Source organism: Trichomycterus rosablanca, chromosome 5 (genome assembly GCF_030014385.1).
Source record: "Trichomycterus rosablanca isolate fTriRos1 chromosome 5, fTriRos1.hap1, whole genome shotgun sequence".
NCBI lineage: Eukaryota > Metazoa > Chordata > Actinopteri > Siluriformes > Trichomycteridae > Trichomycterus > Trichomycterus rosablanca.
The window spans coordinates 29,691,704-29,711,363 of NC_085992.1; the positions used below are offsets into that span (position 1 = coordinate 29,691,704).

The window sequence follows — 19,660 nt, forward strand, 5'->3', positions numbered from 1 at the left end:
TCTTCAACCTCTGCAGCAATGCTGGCAGCACTCATTTGTCTATTTTTTAAAGCCAACCTCTGGATATGACGCCGAACACGTGGACTCTTTGGTCGACCCTGGCGAAGCCTGTTCCGAGTGGAACCTGTCCTGGAAAACCGCTGTATGACCTCGGCCACCATGCTGTAGCTCAGTTTCAGGGTGTTAGCAATCTTCTCATAGCCCAGGCCATCTTTGTGGAGAGCAACAATTCTATTTCTCACATCCTCAGAGAGTTCTTTGCCATGAGGTGCCATGTTGAATATCCAGTGGCCAGTATGAGAGAATTGTACCCAAAACACCAAATTTAACAGCCCTGCTCCCCATTTACACCTGGGACCTTGACACATGACACCAGGGAGGGACAACGACACATTTGGGCACAATTTGGACATGTTCACTGTGGGGTGTACTCACTTATGTTGCCAGCTATTTAGACATTAATGGCTGTGTGTTGAGTTATTTTCAGAAGACAGTAAATCTACACTGCTATACAAGCTGTACACTGACTACTCTAAGTTATATCCAAGTTTCATGTCTATAGTGTTGTCCCATGAAAAGATATAATGAAATATTTGCAGAAATGTGAGGGGTGTACTCACTTTTGTGATACACTGTATATGCAACACAAATGTTACATATTTAGCAAATCTCAGTAAATGTTTCCCATGTAAGTACAATGAGAAACACTACAAAGAAAATCAGTGCACAGGACAGGAAATCAGGAAATATTTATTTGTTACTGCAATATAACTATGCGTTTAGTTAAACTAGAAAAGGCAATGGAACTTTGCATCCCGCCTCTCATCCTGGTCAGGCCGGTGGACCTCATCCACACTGGCTGTGATGTTCTCTCTGGCCAAGCAGTGTGGGGGAAAAATGCCTGGCATGGCGGATGTCATCACATGCGTCCTCCATTGCCTGGAGTCATGCCACAAGCACATGAAGTCTGCGTTCATGCACTTTCCACTGTCATGCTTAAAAGAATTACTCTACTGAATTTAGTAATGGTAAATATGGTGGTACAGCGCTACAAAATGTGGGCTCTTGGAGAACCAGTTACGGGGGAAAAAACAGTACTATAATTATTGTTGTTTGTAATTTAGTGATCAACAATCATTATTAATGACTATTGTTATTACTATTATTATTAGTATTACTCACTTTCTAAATCGCTTATTCTAATCAGGGTTGCGGGGGCTGCTGGAGCCTATCCCATCTATCAATGGGCACAAGGCACACAAAAACACCAGTCTATCACAGGGCAGACATACAGACACACACAAATTCACACCTTAACACACACACACGCTAAGCACAATTTTTTTAGTATCTCCAATTAACCTGACTGCATGTGCTTGGACTGTGAAAGGAAACCCATGTGGACGCGGGGAGAACATGCAAACTTCACACGGAAAGGACCTGGAGGCTCCACCTTGGAATCGAACCCAGGACCTTCTTGCTGTGGGATGACAGTGCTACCCACCGAGCCACTATGACACCCTATTATTATTAGTAGTAGTATTATTATTATTGCCTAAAATATTGGTGTTTGCAGTTTTTTAACAGCATGGTGGCTTGGTGGGTAGCACTCTTGCCTTACAGCAAGAAGGTCCTGGGTTCTATCCCCAGGTGGGATGGTCCGGGTCCTTTCTGTGTAGAAATGTTTGCATGTTGTCCCAGTGTCTGCGTGGGTTTCCTCCAGAAGCTCCGGTTTCCTCCCACAGTCCAAAAACATGCAGTCAGGTTAATTGAAGACACTGAATTGCCCTTTAGGTGAATGTACAGTATGTGTGTATGTGTCTGTCCTGTGTGCGTCCAGGGTGTTACTGTGTGCCTTGCACCCATTGAAAAGCTGGGATAGGCTTCAGCACCCCCCACGACCCTGATTGAATAAGCAGTTAAGAAAGTGAGTAAGTGAGTTTTTTTTTAACCATAGTAGTATCAAGAAAAATTAAACACTGAACAGCACTATCAGTCCTTCACAGCCCTGAGAATCAAGAAACTTGGGATCTGAAGACCCTTAGGTTTTGTTACTCCATGTGAGGTGTTAAGTATGTTGTAACTATACTGATGATTGGCTGTCACTAGATTTGTGTAGGTCAATGAGTTGGATGGTGGATTAATTTTGTTTGTTTATTTATTAGGATTTTAATGTCATGTTTTACACTTTGGTTACATTCATGACATGACAGGTGGTTACAGGTTACACATGATTCACATGATTCAGTGTCAAACACCGTCACAAGCAATGGTGTGTCTTTAGTTCACCTAACTTGCATGTGTTTGGACTGTGGGAGGAAACTGAAGCTCCCGAAGGAAACCCACAAAGACATGGGAAAACCTGCAAACTCCACCTGAACCCGGACAGCTCCACCTGGGAATTGTACCCAGAGCTTTTTGGCTGTGAGGCGACAGTGCTATCCACTGTGCCATCATGCTGCTAGATAAACGTTGCACTGTAATAGATTGCATCCCTCTCTAGGGTCTTTTTTGCCTTGCAGCCAATGTTTCCGGTTCAAAATGCTCTTGATTCAAAGTGACCCTAATTAGAATAAACAGGCTACTAAAATCATCTTTTTTTTGCTGCATTAAATCAGTATTAGGGATAAAATGCTTATATTAATCAGTCACTAGTTTGTTTACTGCTAGCAAGGCATGTCAGCTCGCTATCAAAACATTATTTTACATCAGAAACATCTAAGAGCATGAAGTTGTGTTGATTGATGATAACCATCTTCAGATGATAATAGATTACAACCACGTTGGGATGAAAGATATAATGAGAGGATCATATGCTTCTATTATAATTCCTTGTAGCAACACAGTTTGTGTGTGTGTGTGTGTGTGTGCATTACCAAGTAAGCCATGTTTTCCTCCAATCTCTACACAGGTAATTGTATCACAATCTCCCTCAAACAAGCATGCTCACATAACAGTGCTGTGAAATAATTATCCCTGCATAAATTTTCAACCCACTTTTGCCTTTATGCAAATATATAACCTGTTTCTGGTGACACATCCTTTCCCTAATGACTAAACAGTCAGAGAGAGAATTCTCTTTGCGTCAGTGATCGAAAATGGTGTGCAGCAGTGACTATGCTGGCAATAGAAGAAGAGAAAGGGGCATTTCTCATAATAGTATGAGCATGGCAGAACCACCAACATTGAGATAAAGGACACAAATGGTCTCATTAGGCATCTGTTCTGCAGAAGCAGTAGTAGGGCTGTTTTTTTTAACAAAAGCAAGCAAGTGGGCTGAGTAAAGGATTATTAAATTATATTATCTGCACAATTACTATTACAATTATTATTATTATAAGAACAAAATGGTAAAAGGTAACGTCAAATATTAAAAAAAGCTTGTGCAGACAGTAACTGGTGTTGAAGATAGGATAAATCAGGGTCACTGGAGCTGTGTAAAAGCAGCACTACTTTGTTGTTATTGTTTCATGAAAGAAGTATTAAAATACAATAGTCTGTGAGATTTAATGACATAGGGATTACCTTGACAAAGTGGAGGTGGGGCATCCCACTGGTAAAGACCATTTGGATGAAGTCTGCATGTAGCATTGCGCTGACCCACAAGTCTATAGCCTGCATTACAGTAGTAGTGAATCTTGCTGCCTGGTCGCTCTCTGGTCCTGTTGGAAATTCCACCATTCTTGGGGTGGCTACCCACACTGCAATACGCCGCTTTAGAAATAAGAAAAAAATGTATAAGTAAATAAATAAAAACTAAACTAAACTAGCCCACCACTACTTAAAAATAATCAAATGAAACATAACTTATTTATTAAAGTTCTACTTAAAGAATCCTTTACAAGGAACACTCAAAGCCACATTTTATGAGCTGACTCATTTTAGAGAGAAGGCAGAGACCCACAGGAGAGAGAGAGAGAGAGAGAGAGAGAGAGAGAGAGAGAGAGAGAGAGAGAGAGAGAGAGAGCTAATTTCACTACAGACAACCGAAATTAAATGCAACATCACACCAACTGAGCCAAAGCCATTTACTCAGCCTTGGCGGAGAGCTACCGGTCGTCATATCAAAATAAAAAACCTCATGCAACACGGCCTTCTAATTTACTTTGATAAAAAAATTATAAATAAATGATGAATCTTTAAAATGGAAGGAAATTCACCACAGAATGAGCTGGGCCTCTGCTCCCACCAGCATTTTGTGAATATCAAATGAGATAGATAAGAATAACAGCCTGCTGTTCAATGCCTGCTTATTGTTCAAAGTGTAGCCAGTAGTATTTGAGAGGCCTTCCCAAATGATAACTTATTGGAGGGAACAACAGCCTCCTGTGGTGAAATTTTAATCTCTGCCCTCTGCACATTCCTTCAAAGTAGGATTCAGAATGAGACATATAGATAACATCTGTATAAATGGTGTATTTAACAAGTAAGAAATACACAGAATTATTAATGGCAGTTACAGTGGTGTTAAAACTAACTAGCCACTTTCTGATTCCCACTGTTATTTTATGTGATTCAAAATGATTAAATAATAATAATAATACAAGCCCAAATCTGAAAAAGTTGGAACAGTATGGAAAATGCGAACAAAATAAAAATGCAGTGCTCCTTACATTTACTTTGACTTTTATTTGATTGCAGACAGTTTGAACCCAAAATATTTCATGTTTTATCTGCTCAACTTTATTTCATTCGTTTATAAACCTCCATTCCTGCATTTCAGGCCTGCAACACATTCCAAAAAAAGTTGAGACAAGGGCAATTTAGGGCTAATAATGAGGTGAAAAAACTAAATAATGATGTGATTCCAAACAGGTGATGTCAACAGGTGATTGTAATCATGGTTTGGTACAAAAGCAGCATCCAGGAAAGGCTGAGTCTTTGATGAGCAAAGATGATCAGAGGATCTCCAGTTTGTCAACAAATGTGTGAGAAAATGCTTGAAATGTTTAAAAACAATGTGCCTCAAAGAAAGATTGGAAGGGATTTGCATATTTCTCCCTCTACAGTGCATAATGTAATTAAACCATTCAAGGAATCGGGAGGAATTTCAGTGCGTAAAGGCCAAGGGTGCAAGCTTAAGCTGAATGCCTGTGATATTTGATCACTTAGATGACACTGCATCAAGAACCGCCACTCAACAATAGCTGATATAACCACATGGGTGAGGGATTACTTTGGCAAACCTTTGTCAAGCACTACAATACAGAGTTACATGCACAAATGCCATTTAAAACTTTACTGTACAAAAAAAGCCCTAACCATGTCCAAAAGCGGTGGCAACTTCTCTGGGTTTGGAGGCATCTAGGATGGACCATCACACAGTGGAAACGTGTATTGTGGTCAGATGAATCAGCATTCCAGGTCTTTTTTGGAAAAAATGGATGCCATGTGCTACAGACTAAAGATGAAAAGGACCATCCAGACTGTTATCAGCAGCAGTCCAAACACCAGGCCTGTCATGGTTATGGGGCTGTGTCAGTGCCCTTGACAAAGGTCATTTACACTTCTGTGATGGCAGCATTAATGCAAGAAAGTACATTGAGATCTCAGAACAACATGTGCTGCCTTCAAGACGTCATTTTTTTCAGGGACGTCCATGCATTTTTCAACAAGACCGTGCAAAACCACATGCTGCACACATTACAAAGGCATGGCTGTGGAAGAAGAGGGTACGGGTACTGGACTGGCCTGCCTGCAGTCCTGACCTGTCTCCAATAGAGAATGTGTGGAGAATTTTGAAACGAAAAATGTGACAACGACGACCCCGTACTGTTGCACATCTTAAGATGTGTTTGCAGGAAGAATGGGACAAAATAAAAGCTGAAACACTAAATCACTTGGTATTCTCGGTCTTTTAAGTGTGGTGAAAAGAAATGGCAACATTACAAAGTGGTAAATGCTTTACTGTCCCAACTTTTTGTAGAATGTGTTGCAGGTCTAAAATGCAGGAATGGAGGTATATTAATAAATGAAATGAAGTTGAGCAGAAAAAAAACATGAAATATCTCAGGTTCATCATGTCTGCAATCAAACAAAAGTCAAAGTAAATGTAAGAAACTCTGTGTTTTTTATTATTTGCATTTTCTATGCTGTCCCAACTTTTTCTGATTTGGGGTTGTAATTTAATTCAAACAATTTTCCAACATTCAAAACCTACCCTATTATTTAAATTCAGCTGCACCATATTTAACATTTAGCATTAATGCTGAAAAATTGGTATACCGGTCTTATTAAATCCTGTTTTTAATTTCTAGCAGACATTACAAATCCTCTGTTGTCCAAGTTCCAATGCAGATTGGTTTGCCCACAGAATATTTTCCCGATGGAAATCATTCCGGTTACTTTTAACAATGTCAGACAAGTACTGATTGTTTTAGGGTAGCAGTGGTTTCCTTTTTGCTACTCTCCCATGAATTCCATTTCTTTTTGGTGATGTTGTTTATTAGATAATTTCTTTTTCTGACATTCTGGATAAATTACAGCTGGGAACTCTTGGACAGATTTACCATAAATACTTGGATAGACATGTTTACTGCTTACATGTTTACTGTAACTGTTTATTAATTAGAAATAATAATAATAATAAAAGATTTATCTATTTAATATTTGCAATAGCTGAGACAATATAAATTTAGGTCATTATTATTTCACACTGTTTTTATGAAACTCAAATGATCAGAAACCTTTAATCAGACTTTTTAACCAACATTAGTACTTTGTCAGAACTGCACTTTTTGTCTAAGCTTTTATCCATCATCCATTATGCTTGAGGCATATCCAAGAAGTACAGCAGCTGTAATTCCTGGCAAAGAAGCTCCTACAAAGTATAAAATAAAGTATCTAAATACATTTGTTAATAATATATTTTAGTTTTGAATGATGATTTTCAATTATTTTTAAAACTTAAAGAACAATGCTGGACCTACTGTAGATCTGAACCAACTATGGAGCATCATGCTAAAATCTTGAAGGCTCTTGAAATACACCTTTTTTGCTAACTAACTGCCACTAGGCTTTCACACTAAATATACACTGATCAAATTGTCAGTTTGAGGCATGGGATTCAGAAACTGGTCACTGAGAACCATTAGAGTCTTTGACCTCCATTATGTCAGATTCAATCAGTTGCTCCCTGAAGGTATGAAACGTCAGCTTGAAGATTAATGAGTGCTAACATAGCAAAAGCTGCCTTTTCCCATTTATTTGGCCCAAAACAGAATCCAGCCTTCGAAGAACCACAGATTGGCAAATAATCTACCTTGAAAAGAGAATAGGCTGTTCACTATGGGTATTTCAAGTTCCCAGGTTGACCAATATGCTTTTGTTATGCAGTGTTACACATTTGCAGGATATTATAAGAACTGAAATGTACATTGTGGTGTTTTAAAATACAAACGCCAAATCAGAAAAAGTTGGGACAGCATGGAAAATGTAAATAATAAAAAACACAGAGTTTCTTACATTGACTTTGACTTTTATTTGATTGCATTTATTAATAAACATCCATTCCTGCATTTCAGGCCTGCAACACGTTCCAAAAAAAGTTGGGACAGTAAAGCATTTACCACTTTGTAACGTTGCCATTCCTTTTAAAATGCATGGATGTCCCTGGAAAAGATGACGTCTTGAAGGCAGCATATGTTGCTCTAAGATCTCAATGTACTTTTCTGCATTAATGCTGCCATCACAAAAGTGTAAATTACTTTTGCCAAGGGCACGGACACATCCCCATACCATGACATGCCCTGGCTTTTGGACTTGTTGCTGATAACAGTCTGGATGGTCCTTTTCGTCTTTGGTCCGGAGCACACGGCGTCCATTCTTTCCAAAAAAAAGAACTGGATTGCTGATTCATCTGACCACAATACACGTTTTCACTGTGTGATGGTTCATCCTAGCTGGCTCAAAGCCCAGAAAAGTCGACGCCGCTTCTGGACATAGTTAACAAAAGTGGCATTTGTGCATGTAACTCTTGTATTGTTCATTTGTTGAAAAACTGGAGATCCTCTGATCATCTTTGCTCATCAAAGACTCAGCCTTTCCTGGATGCTCCTTTTACCAAACCAAGATTACAATCACCTGTTGACATCACCTGTTTGGAATCACATCATTATTTAATTTTTTTACCTCATGACTAGCCCTAAATTGCCCCCGTTTCAACTTTTTTTGGAATGTGTTGCAGACCTGAAATGCAGGAATGGAGGTATATTAACAAATTAAATAAAGTTAAGCAGATAAAACATGAAATATCTTGGGTTAAACTGTCTGCAATCAAATAAAAGTCAAAGTAAATATAAGGAACACTGCATTGCATTTTCCATACTGTCCCAACTTTTTTCTGATTTGGGGTTGTACAAAACAATGCAGATGTGCTGGGTTATCAAATCTAGATGAGTTACAAACCTGTGTAGCGAATTTTAAACCCCTTCTTGTTGGTGGCATGATCTGTTGACCATCTAAGATAGAGCTGGTTGGTTTTGCTTGTGAAGTTTAGCTGTGTTGAGTGGTTTCCACTAAGTGCCACCAACAATGGACTCTGGCCAGAAGGTCCTAAAAATAAATGAATATTTAAAAAACTTTACTCATAGTTTTAGAAAACTAATAATACATACATAAATAAACTGCAAATTCAGGCCTCATATAATGGTATGAAATGTATTTATGGAAAAGTACGGGGAAGAACTCACAGAACTCGGCTGAAGATTTAAAAGACTAAAAGACCAGGACCAATTACAAAGATTAAATAGCTATAGTCGAAGAGTAGATAAGTAATGGGTATTCATTTAAAAAATAAAAGGAAGGAGCTATTAAAATGCTTAAATAAAAACACAGACAAATATGTCAAAGCTGTAAAATAGCTGTTACCATGAGCCCTTTAATATAAGCTAAGGCAAGTAATCGAGCTCCAAAAATTAAAATGCTTAACTATAGTAGCAGTGATAACTGGTTAATGTACTCAACTGTTACATGAGCAATACCCTTTACCCACAATTGTTTAAATTCTGTTTTGTTACAAATATAAGACAATTGGGATGGTGGTAGCCTAGTGGGTAGAGCTTTGGGACTCTCTGCTCCAGGTAAATGCCACAAATGTAATGTAACATGTAGTAAATGCATTCCTAATTCCTTAATGGCACAAGCAAACTGCTAATACAAATCTGTTACATGTAAGTCATTATGAACTCTACCGCTACCATGTTTTTTCAGTAAGTACAAAATGAAGTTAGTTAACCTTTTGTACATACTTACCATCAAATATCTCCAGCTCGTCAAACTGCTTCTCGCTCTGAAACAACTCCACATAAATTGAAATGGTGAAAGAGGGCTGCACTCTGATGATCCAGGAGCAGGTCTGAGAGTTTGGGTAATTTTTTGGAAACCCCGGACTTAGAATCACTCCAGAGGAAAACGAGAGCTCTTCGTTTGCAGGACACTGAGCTGTTAGGCCAAACAGAGAAGACGGTTACAAATATTCCAGAAATATTTGTAGATGTTAATTTCAAAAACAGTAAATTAGAGTCAATAAGTTAAACTTGCATTATGTTTTGGTCAATGTTGTAATTTCATGGGTCATCATCATAAACACACACAGAACACAGAACTTACATACTTAATGTTTACACACAGCAGAAAAAATGAGATCTGGATTTTATGTCCTAAAGATTCTATATACAGCAGTTTACACAATGTTGCAACAAGCACAACATCCAGTGAGTGGCAGTTTAATGGGCAAAAATGCCTTGTTGATTATAGTAGTAAGGCTAAAGGAATATAACCAGACTAGTTTGTAATACCACAGTTAAGCAAGCTTTATATTGCCATGGTTCCTGAATTACAACTGACTATAAACATTGTCTCCCTGATCTTGGAGACCACTATTCAATGAACTTAGTAATAGTTAAAGTCAATTAAGTGAACATATTCAAATATATACATCATGTGATGTTTACTGCTTTTATGGCTTATAATAACCTATGCATATTGACAAAGCACCAAAAGTATATATATATATAATATGGTCATTAGTCAAGAAATTATTTATAATACATTATTCGATATTTATGATGCATTATTAGAGTATATAAGACATTTACAGTGGAAAAGTTATCATTATGTTTTAAATTAATTAACAACAATGAATATATCAACTTTAATTAACATCTTTTAATTTTATCATACTTGTTTGTCATTTGGCCGTCAGAGTTGATAAAACAAGAAAGTAAGTTTGGGCTTTTTATGTATCCTGTGGGCATAATAAAGGTATCTAACTGGAATCTGAGACAAAACTTGTTTACTCTTGGTGGTGCAGAACAACTGGGCGCACATCAACATTTTTAAACTTAGTGCTGAAGCCTCTAGAGAACATATTACTGTCCCTTTTCTTTACAAACTTCAAGAATCGTTCAGCTATGTTATTCTTTATTGTGAACAAGACAGGAACAATGCTGTGGTCTTTGTTGCAGAAGAAATAACTGCTATAAGAAGTCAAGAAACAAGATTCCAGATTAGTATTACAAAGACTTGAGCTATACTAAAATGTAAGATACCCCACAAACTATATTTAATATATGGCCAAAAGTATGTGGACACATCCTGGGGAGCAGGATGGGATGTTTCAGCTACGCTCATTGTTAACCGGAAAGAGCATCATTTGGCCATAAAGGACACCTTCTATACGCGTGTGTGTTCGAGATTCTTCGGTGAAGAGATGGTGAGAACAGCAATTGTTCTACGGACCAAAGTCCGAAATAGAATCAACAAAGACAACCGCAAGGTGATCCAAACCTGGGCCTCTCTCTTCTACCTCCTACTGCCGACGTCTCCAGGTAACACTGTTTATGTGCTCTTGTTAAAAGGTTGGTTTCACTACAAATATTTAATTCGTTTCACTATTTTCGTATATTCTTTAATTAGATCTTAGAAGGGTTTCCTTCCATCATTCAATCGTAAATCTCAATGTAATTTTACGTAATAGTCCATCTAACAATGTATGCATGAATCTTAGGCCATTTAAGTAATACGCATTGTATTCATTGTGTTATTGTTCGTTTAATAAACAGTATAATGGTATGCAACTTGGCACGGTGTTTTTGATTACTTAGATGAGAGAAATATTCCATTTTACAAACTCACAATCAGAGAAAAGACTGATTTGTTTAAACTGAGGTTTTCCAGTGATCAACCTTTAAACCCAAAATCGCTGGTGGTGCTTCGTTTTAAAGGCTATTAATTATATAATGAATTAATTATATAATTAATTAATTACTCGATTATTATTTTATCCAATTAATCCAACAGGGCCCAACAGTGGCAGTGGTGAGGCTTGAATCAGCAACCTTATGATTACTAGTCTAGTATCTTAACCACTGAGCAACCAGTGCCCTTTGCCCACTGCCCTCACTAATTAGTGCCTGCCTTCAAAAATGGACCTTTGACTAAATGGGCACAAATTTCGACAGAAATATAACTCTTGTTTTGAAATGGGATGTTCAAAAAGTTGATGGTACACAAACTTGCAGCCATAAAGCACAGTTAACGATAACAAACAAGCTGTGAAAATTTCAATACAGGTCACTGACCAGACTCGTTTTTAAACGTTTTACAGCAGTTTTGAATCAACTTCAAAAAGGTCACACTGTCCACAGATAAGTGAGCTTTACATTACCACTGGTTTTGAGGCTGTGAAGGATATACAACCAAAAGCAAAAGCACATGTGACTGTGGACAAAACCACCTGTGTTATAGAAGCATATAATTCACAGCAGACCAGATTTCAGTGTTTCTGAAAATGTCTGAGCATCCGTAAAAAAATTCAACATTAAGTAAGTGATTAATGTTTAAGCAGCAAGCCCCATTAGCAGCACGCTAGGGTGCCAATTTTAAAGCAAATCTTTTTGTCCTCTGAATGGCAAATGACAGCCTTTAAAACCATATCAGTGTAAACATGCCATGCACAATGTCTATACCTGGCAGACCTATTTTACAGTGGTGACAGTTTTAAGTGTTAATTTCTGACCTTGGCAGGAGACGATTGTTCCATGCAGTCAAATGAGTATTATTTTGTGGGCATACAGAATTTTATGTTATTTATTATTATTTTATTTATTAATATTATATTATATATTAATGTACACTGTCTGGCCAAAAAAAAGGTCACCACCTGGATTTAACTAAGCAAATAGGTAAGAGCCTCCCATTGGATAATTACTGCATGGGTGATTTTGTTTCAGCTGGCAACAAGTTATTTAACCCTAACTGATGCAGTGAGTAGCTTCTCATTTGTTAAACAACCATGTCGAAAGACACATCCTGTGGTCGTGGAAAAGATGTTAATCTGTTTTAGAAGGGTCAAATTATTGGCATGCATAAAGCAGAGAAAACATCTAAGGAGATTGCTAAAACTACTAAAATCAGGTAAAGAACTGTCCAACGCATTATTAAAAAGTGGAAGGACAGTGGGGAAACATCATCTTCGAGGAAGGAATGTGGTCGAAAAAAAATCTTGAATGATCATGATCGGCGATCACTTAAACGTGAAATCAAATGGTAGAAAAACTACAGTAGAACTCAGGGATATGTTTAATAGTGAAAGTAAGAGCATTTCCACACGCACAATGCGAAGGGAACTCAAGGGATTGGGACTAAACAGCTGTGTAGCCTTAAGAAAACCACTTGTCAGTGAGGCTAACCGGCAAAAACAACTTCAATTTGCTAGGGAGCATAAAGACTGGACTCTGGAGCAATGGAAGAAGGTCATGTGGTCTGATGAGTCCAGATTTACCCTGTTCCAGAGTGATGAGTACATCAGGGTAAGAAGAGAGGCGGCTGAAGCGATGCACCCATCATGCCTAGTGCCTACCGTACAAGCCTGTGGGAGCAGTGCTATAATCTGGGGTTGCTGCAGTTGGTCAGGTCTAGGTTCAGCAACGTTATGTGCCCAAAGAATGAGGTCAGGTGACTACCTGAATATACTAACCCACCAGGTTATTCCATCAATGGATTTTTTCTTCCCTGATGGCACGGGCATATTCCAAGATGACAATGCCAGGATTCATCGGGCTCAAATTGTGAAAGAGTGGTTCAGGGAGCATGAGACATCATTTTCACACATGGATTGGCCACCACAGTCCAGACCTGAACCCCACTGAGAATCTTTGGGATGTGCTGGAGAAGACTTTGCGCAGTGGATCTTGGGGAAAAATTAATGCAACTCTGGACAGAAATAAATGTTGTGACATTGCAGAAGCTTGTGGAAACGATGCCGCAGCGAATGCGTGCCGTAATCAAAGTTAAAGGCGGCCCAACCAAATATTAGAGTTTTTTTTGACCAGGCAGTGTAATTACATAATTATATTATATTTGTATTCATTATTTTATTTATTATTATTTTATTTATATTTTATTTACATCTTTCACTTTTATTATACTTGTTTATCATTTGGCCGTCAGAGTTAATAAAACAACCGAGACAAAACTTGTTAAAACTTGTCTTGGTAAAACAAGCCATCCACAATGTCTAAACCTGGCAGACCTGTTTTACAGTGGTGACAGTGAATTTTCTTTTCTGATCTTGGCAGGAGACCATTGTTCCATGCAGTCAAATAAGTATTATTTTTGAGGGCACACAGAAGTCACCAACTACACTCATTTAACCACTAGGACTTTTGGGGACCATGGTTAAATGCCATTATGAAACTTTGAACACCATAAAATTAATAACTTAAGTTGCCATATGTATATTTTTGACCTAGTAGATTTTCACAAAACATTCCAGTTTCCAGTAAACATTGTTTATACTGTACTGGGGTTGCAGAGCACTGGAGTTCCTTCAAACCAAACTCAGACCATGTATTTTTGGACTTTGCTTTGTGCACAGAAACACTGTCATGGTAGATCTTGGATTGGTAAATGTATTTTAACTCACCTAAGCAATGGATGGTTAACCTTGTCTCAGTTATCAAGAGGCATGTCCAAATACCATGAGCATTAGCATATATGATGTCTTTATATATCTTGTGGGACAGTGGTAGCCTAGTGGGTAGAGCTTTGGGCTATCAACTGAAAGGCTGAGTGTTCAAATCCATATCTGCTATGCAGCAATTGTTGGGTCCTTGAGCAAAGCCCTTAACCCTCTCTGCTCCAGGGGAGTTGTACAATGACTGACCCTGCGCACTGACCCCAGCTTCCAAAAAACAAGCTGGGATATGCAAAAATAAAAAAAGAATTTCGTTGTACTGTACACCTGTATATGTATAAAAGACAAATAAAGGCGACTGACTCTAATGAGTCATTTTTCTGACAGAGCAGTGAAGCCTTTTATTTATTAGCAAAAATAAGATACACTGCAGGTGTAGGTGCGATACTGAAAGTTTGACTAGCAAGACCTTGATGTTTAGCAAAGGCCTTGATGACAGCAAAACAAGGAGAACTTTTATCCAGCCTAAAGAGTTTAAGTTTAAAACAAAAAAAAAGCCTTAACACTGTGAAGAAGAAACACAGACGCAAGGACACTTAAATACAAAATCTCTATTCAATAAATTACTTAATATGACACTGTCTCTTTTTCAAAAGATCTTTTATGAGCTTAATAACATCTCTTCCCAAGTGTTTAGCAGACATTCAGTGACACCTGAAAAGATGAGTTTAGTGAGTTGAAAAGATTTACATTCTCAAACAAAAATCTGACATGTGCGAGATCTTAGAATCTCTCTTCTCGTCTGCGTACACACATTTTAATAAGACATTAAAATGTCTAATTGATACACTAGCTATAGCATCGTTACACACCCTGTAGCACATAACATTAGGTTTAAAATGCTTGTAATGTCCACTCTCATGACTGAAGAAAGTTTGATTTAACATGCCAGTTAATTGTGAAGTCACATCTCAAAAACATTAGAACATGTTAGCTGCAGTAAGAAAAGAAATATAATGCATACACTGGGGCAGGTTTAAGAAAGACTGGGGGCAAAGTCTGTGCTCATTTTTAGCACCATTAGAGCCAACTTTTGCCGAGATTTTCCCCAGACAGTAGTTGTAGAAATGATGGCACGACACATTAGACTAGCGTGACCTCTTTTTATCTTTTTTTATTTATGCATTTTCTCAAATTTTTCTACAGATTTAGTGTAGTCATTTAGTCTTCCGTTTCTGGGGGATCCCTGATTGCAGTCGAGGTGGGTATATTGCTGCTCACGCCTCCTCCGACCCATGTGCAGCCCTTTTTTACCCATGCATTCTGCACAGACGTCTCTCTATCTGCTAATCAGGGTCCTTCCACAGCGTTTGAAGACCCCACCCACATAGTCCAGTCATCCCGCCCCAGCAGAAACGTGTCTGCTGCAGGAACTGCCAATTATGCCTGCTAGATGATGCCCCGCCAACCGGTGGCAACACTGAGTTGCGAACCGAGGAGTTCAGAATCTCAGCACTGGTGTGCTAGTGGAATATCCCGCTGCGCCACCTGGGCGCCTGACTATCGTGACCTCTTAAGTCATATTATAGTAGTTACTTAACTAGAACTATTGTTTACATATTTGATATTATTTAATATTTTTCATCTCATTTTCATAAACTGTTTCATCCTTGTCAGGGTTGTGACTGGTCCAGTTCCACCGGGAAACACTGGTAGCATAGCAGGAATACCCTGAACAGAGAAGCACTAATCACAGGGCTTTAGGCTTCAACATGGCAATCGTGTCTGTGTAGATGCTGCTGAGATTCGATCTTGGATCTTAATGATGGTGGGCTAGAGCAATAGACACTTTAATAAAATCTAACTGAATCAATTTGCATTGACCTTATTTTGTAGTTTGCAAACCATATTAGGCAAACAAAGAAAGAACAAGACTGGTTGTTCATCTCTTTTACATTCTGCCGTGTAACAACATTATCCTGATGCTGTTAATCAGCGTACCCTTTTCTAGCTGGTGTTAGTTAATTTGTACCTGTTTTTCACACTTTCAAGTCATTTGTAAATCAGAGCCTATGACTGTGTGTAATAAGCTTGTGCTCTTTGGTTCAAACAAAATGAACATTCCAGAAGCAAAGATTCATCTTCTATTCTATCTTTAGCCAGATCCCATTCTTCCACCAGACTACTTCAGACCTGTTCTTATCAGTCTGCGTCTTTCTTTCTTTCTTTCTTTCTTCTTTGTATTAAATCCTCTATCTGTGAATATAGATGAGACCAAAGCCTTGCACAAGCCACTGCACCACAAAGTGCTGATGATCTCTGACCTTTTTTGCCCTTGCTTTATTTTTCTTGTTGTGTTTGCTGTACAATAATCATCTCATCTGGTGGTTTTGCTGGATGTGTTTTTAAACCTGACTATTAGATTTTGTAGTTCTATTTACCTTCACACACCGGGGGAGGACCCTCAAACTGCAGGTGGGAGTTAAGCTTGCAGGTCAGCTCGTCATTCCCGACCAAAGTGAAACCAGAAAAACACTGATACTTCACAATGTCACCTGAAACATACCAACAAACTATTTTAACATTTATTTTACATGTACAATTGGTTTAATTATTGAATTAAAGTTTATCATCATTTGTTTCGTCTGAAATTCCATCAAAAAAAAAAAATCACAAAAATGTTATTATTAAAAAATAAGAGCATGGTAGGTGTTTGCAATAATAATAATAATAATAATAATGATAATAATAATAATACAAATAATAATATAAATAAATATCAATTCTAAAGCTTTGTAATCTATAAAGCATGCAGCACTTTACAGAAACTGAACGTATAAAGCCAGCTTTACACTGTGTAAATTTAGTGATCTTATAAAATCATTAATTGTCACACTACAGGTGATAATTTAACAATATCTTGGCAGATTTTATATGATACACTTGACAATATCATCTGTACTCAGTGTCAGATTATATGTTCAGATTATTACTGACAGACCTGCAAATACACTGTCACATCATGTCATAAATCACAAATTCACATTATCATAATGGTGACAAAACACAATTTAAAAGAGAAAAGGAAGTTTTGAGCTGTTCAGTAAAAGAAACATTAAATGTTGAATTAAAAAAGAAAAGAAGAATAAGGCAAAAATGCTATTTTCCCATCTATTAGCATCTGTGCCAGCTGCTATACCAACGCAAGAAGGATCAGGCTAACCATTGTATACTGGTATGAATCAATGAATGTATGTAATAAAGTTGGTATGTTTAATTATAGCTTATTAAATATATAATAAAGTCACTGTGTTTAAAAAATGAGTTTAGTGTCCTCTGCCATCCTCCTATTGGTGTATTTTAAATGTGTCCTCGTAGCAGCTTTCACACTGTGAGATTTGAATCGAAACATTCTGATATTGCTGAACGTTTTCGTCACTTGTCTTTGGTTTCTGCAATTCTAAATCAGTTGTAGGTGAGCATGTAACATTGTGTGTTCCAAAAACCGTACTCAACACCAAATGTAAATGTAAACACATCTGTCTTAATATTATTTAGCTATTTTGAAGGTGGTTGGTAAAGGCACTGAAAATAATCCATGCAAATCTGACCAAAAAATTATATAAGAAACTAAAAGTATACACCAAACCATCAGAAATGCTTTAGTATGTTGCTGTTCACCTAATTACTTCTAATATATTATATATCTGCAAACACAATCAGAATAAACCAAATTACACAAAGACTCAGAACTAAATATCTGAATTATTGGGAAACTGAAACTAAAACTCAAAGTAAAATGAAGTTATTTGGCCCTAAACAGACACTACAGTGCAGCAGACTATCTGAGCACAGTATCCGACCCTAAATTAAGAAACACTCTGACGAGGTACGGACTGAGCGCACACGACCTGGCCGTGGAGACGGGGCGACACACCCGGCCCTGGCTGCCCCGGGAGGAGAGGTTGTGCCAGCACTGCACTCTCAGTACAGTAGAGACGGAGCTGCACTTCCTCACCCACTGTACCAAATACCACCACATCCGCTCCCAATTCTTCCCTAAATTTAATAACATTATCCCCAACTTTAATTCCCTCCCAGATCCCGACAAACTGCCCCACCTACTGGGGGAGCACAGAGAGAGCTGCACACTAGCAGCACTCTACACACAAACACCTGCCACCAGGTGAGGGACAGTGGGTGATCATGTCCCATACACACACACACACACACACACACACACACACACAAACTGATCGTTATTACTACCTCATTATTGTAAATAATATAATTTGTATTATTATTTTGCACTGTTTTTATTAATATTTTATTCTATTTTATATTTTTTGCACATGTAACTGTTCTGTATATTTTTGTTCTTTCTTATTTTAATTTTTTATATTTCTCTGTAACTTGCTTTGGCAATATGAATGTCCTTATTTGTCATGCCAATAAAGCTTCTTTTGAGTTTGAGTTTATATTATTAAACAAAGTATGGAGGGGGTGCACAGAAATCACGCTTTGTTTATTCTCGAGTAGAACAGTACAGTACAGGGTAGTGTACAATAATATCCTGTCAGTTCACATGGGACTGAAATTAAGAGGCCAGCCATTATTTTTTATCTTGTATCATGTAGCTTTTAACATAGTAAAGGACTGAATTAGCTGAACATATAACAGTATTTCTATGAGTGTATCGGCATCACACACCTATTTCGTAGTCCCCATCTTCATATAATATTTCTGCTTCCTCCACAGCCAGGGGAGGAGGACATTTCTTGAGACGATAAGCTAAGTAAAAGAAAAAAAACAAAAAACAAAAAAAATGAAATGCAATGAAATAAAAGTCAAAGTAAATGTAAGAAACTCTGTGTTTTTATTATTTGCATTTTCCATGCTGTCCCAACTTTTTCTGATTTATGGTTGTACAATAAGTCAATGCATGTTGTGGAAAAAAATCAAAGTACTTTACTTTGACTTTATTTTGATTGTACCAACCAATACATATTGAATTAAAATGTGTTTTACTCAAGTATATGTACATCTTTTTCATTAAAACTACATAATAAGTACAATATACTCAAAAAAAGTCACTGTAGTGAATATATCAGAGTTCGTGTAGTTCATCACTAATACTTTCTACTTGCTGACACTGATATAAATAGGAAGCAAAAATGCTTCTTTTTACGACTGGAAAAAATCTGGAAAAATGCTGATGTAGTCAAAACCAATTTTGCACAAGACAAGATAAACGGCATGTTTAAAGTGTTTTCCAGCAGTCTCTGCATAGCGTATGCATTACATAACAAAACATTTTATTTTTTCATTAAGATGAAAAACCAACCATGGAAATTGAGGACAAAAAATCCGCTGGTGGAGAAGTCGCTGTGGAACTTGATAAGAACCTGATTGAAAGAACTGTAGGCTGACTCAAGGGCTGTATTGCCACTGAAGATACCAAGTTGTGGGCTGCTTTGCTCTGGTCCGTCCCTAGGGAAAAAAATTTAAAAGAAAAAAGTAGCAGTTTGGAAATGCATCATGACTCCTCATACTTGCTATAAAGAGTGTAATAATGTCTTATTTCTAAGTGGTTTTGGAGAGGCCACTATTTAAATCTATTGCTGGATTTTGTGCTGACTTTCATGTTCAGCCATTGCATTAAAGGCAACAATAAACGAAAATAGCAAACATGATGACTTAACAGATTAGTCTGGTCTTTTAATGGCTTCTTCTATAGAACTA

At 37.6% G+C, this 19,660-nt stretch overlaps 1 protein-coding gene across 1 annotated transcript in view; it reads right to left on the reverse strand.

Annotated features, from left to right (window-relative positions):
- The window catches only part of LOC134315046 (CUB and sushi domain-containing protein 1-like), a 739,302-nt gene that overhangs the window by 55,648 nt on the left and 663,994 nt on the right, over nt 1-19,660 (reverse strand). Inside the window, exons 44-49 of the mRNA XM_062995960.1 lie at nt 19,263-19,408; nt 18,629-18,709; nt 16,360-16,473; nt 9,253-9,441; nt 8,407-8,553; nt 3,526-3,714 (exon numbers count right to left, since the gene is read on the reverse strand). Of these exons, the coding sequence (XP_062852030.1) occupies nt 3,526-3,714; nt 8,407-8,553; nt 9,253-9,441; nt 16,360-16,473; nt 18,629-18,709; nt 19,263-19,408 (866 nt within the window). The remainder of the gene's footprint in view (nt 1-3,525; nt 3,715-8,406; nt 8,554-9,252; nt 9,442-16,359; nt 16,474-18,628; nt 18,710-19,262; nt 19,409-19,660) is intronic.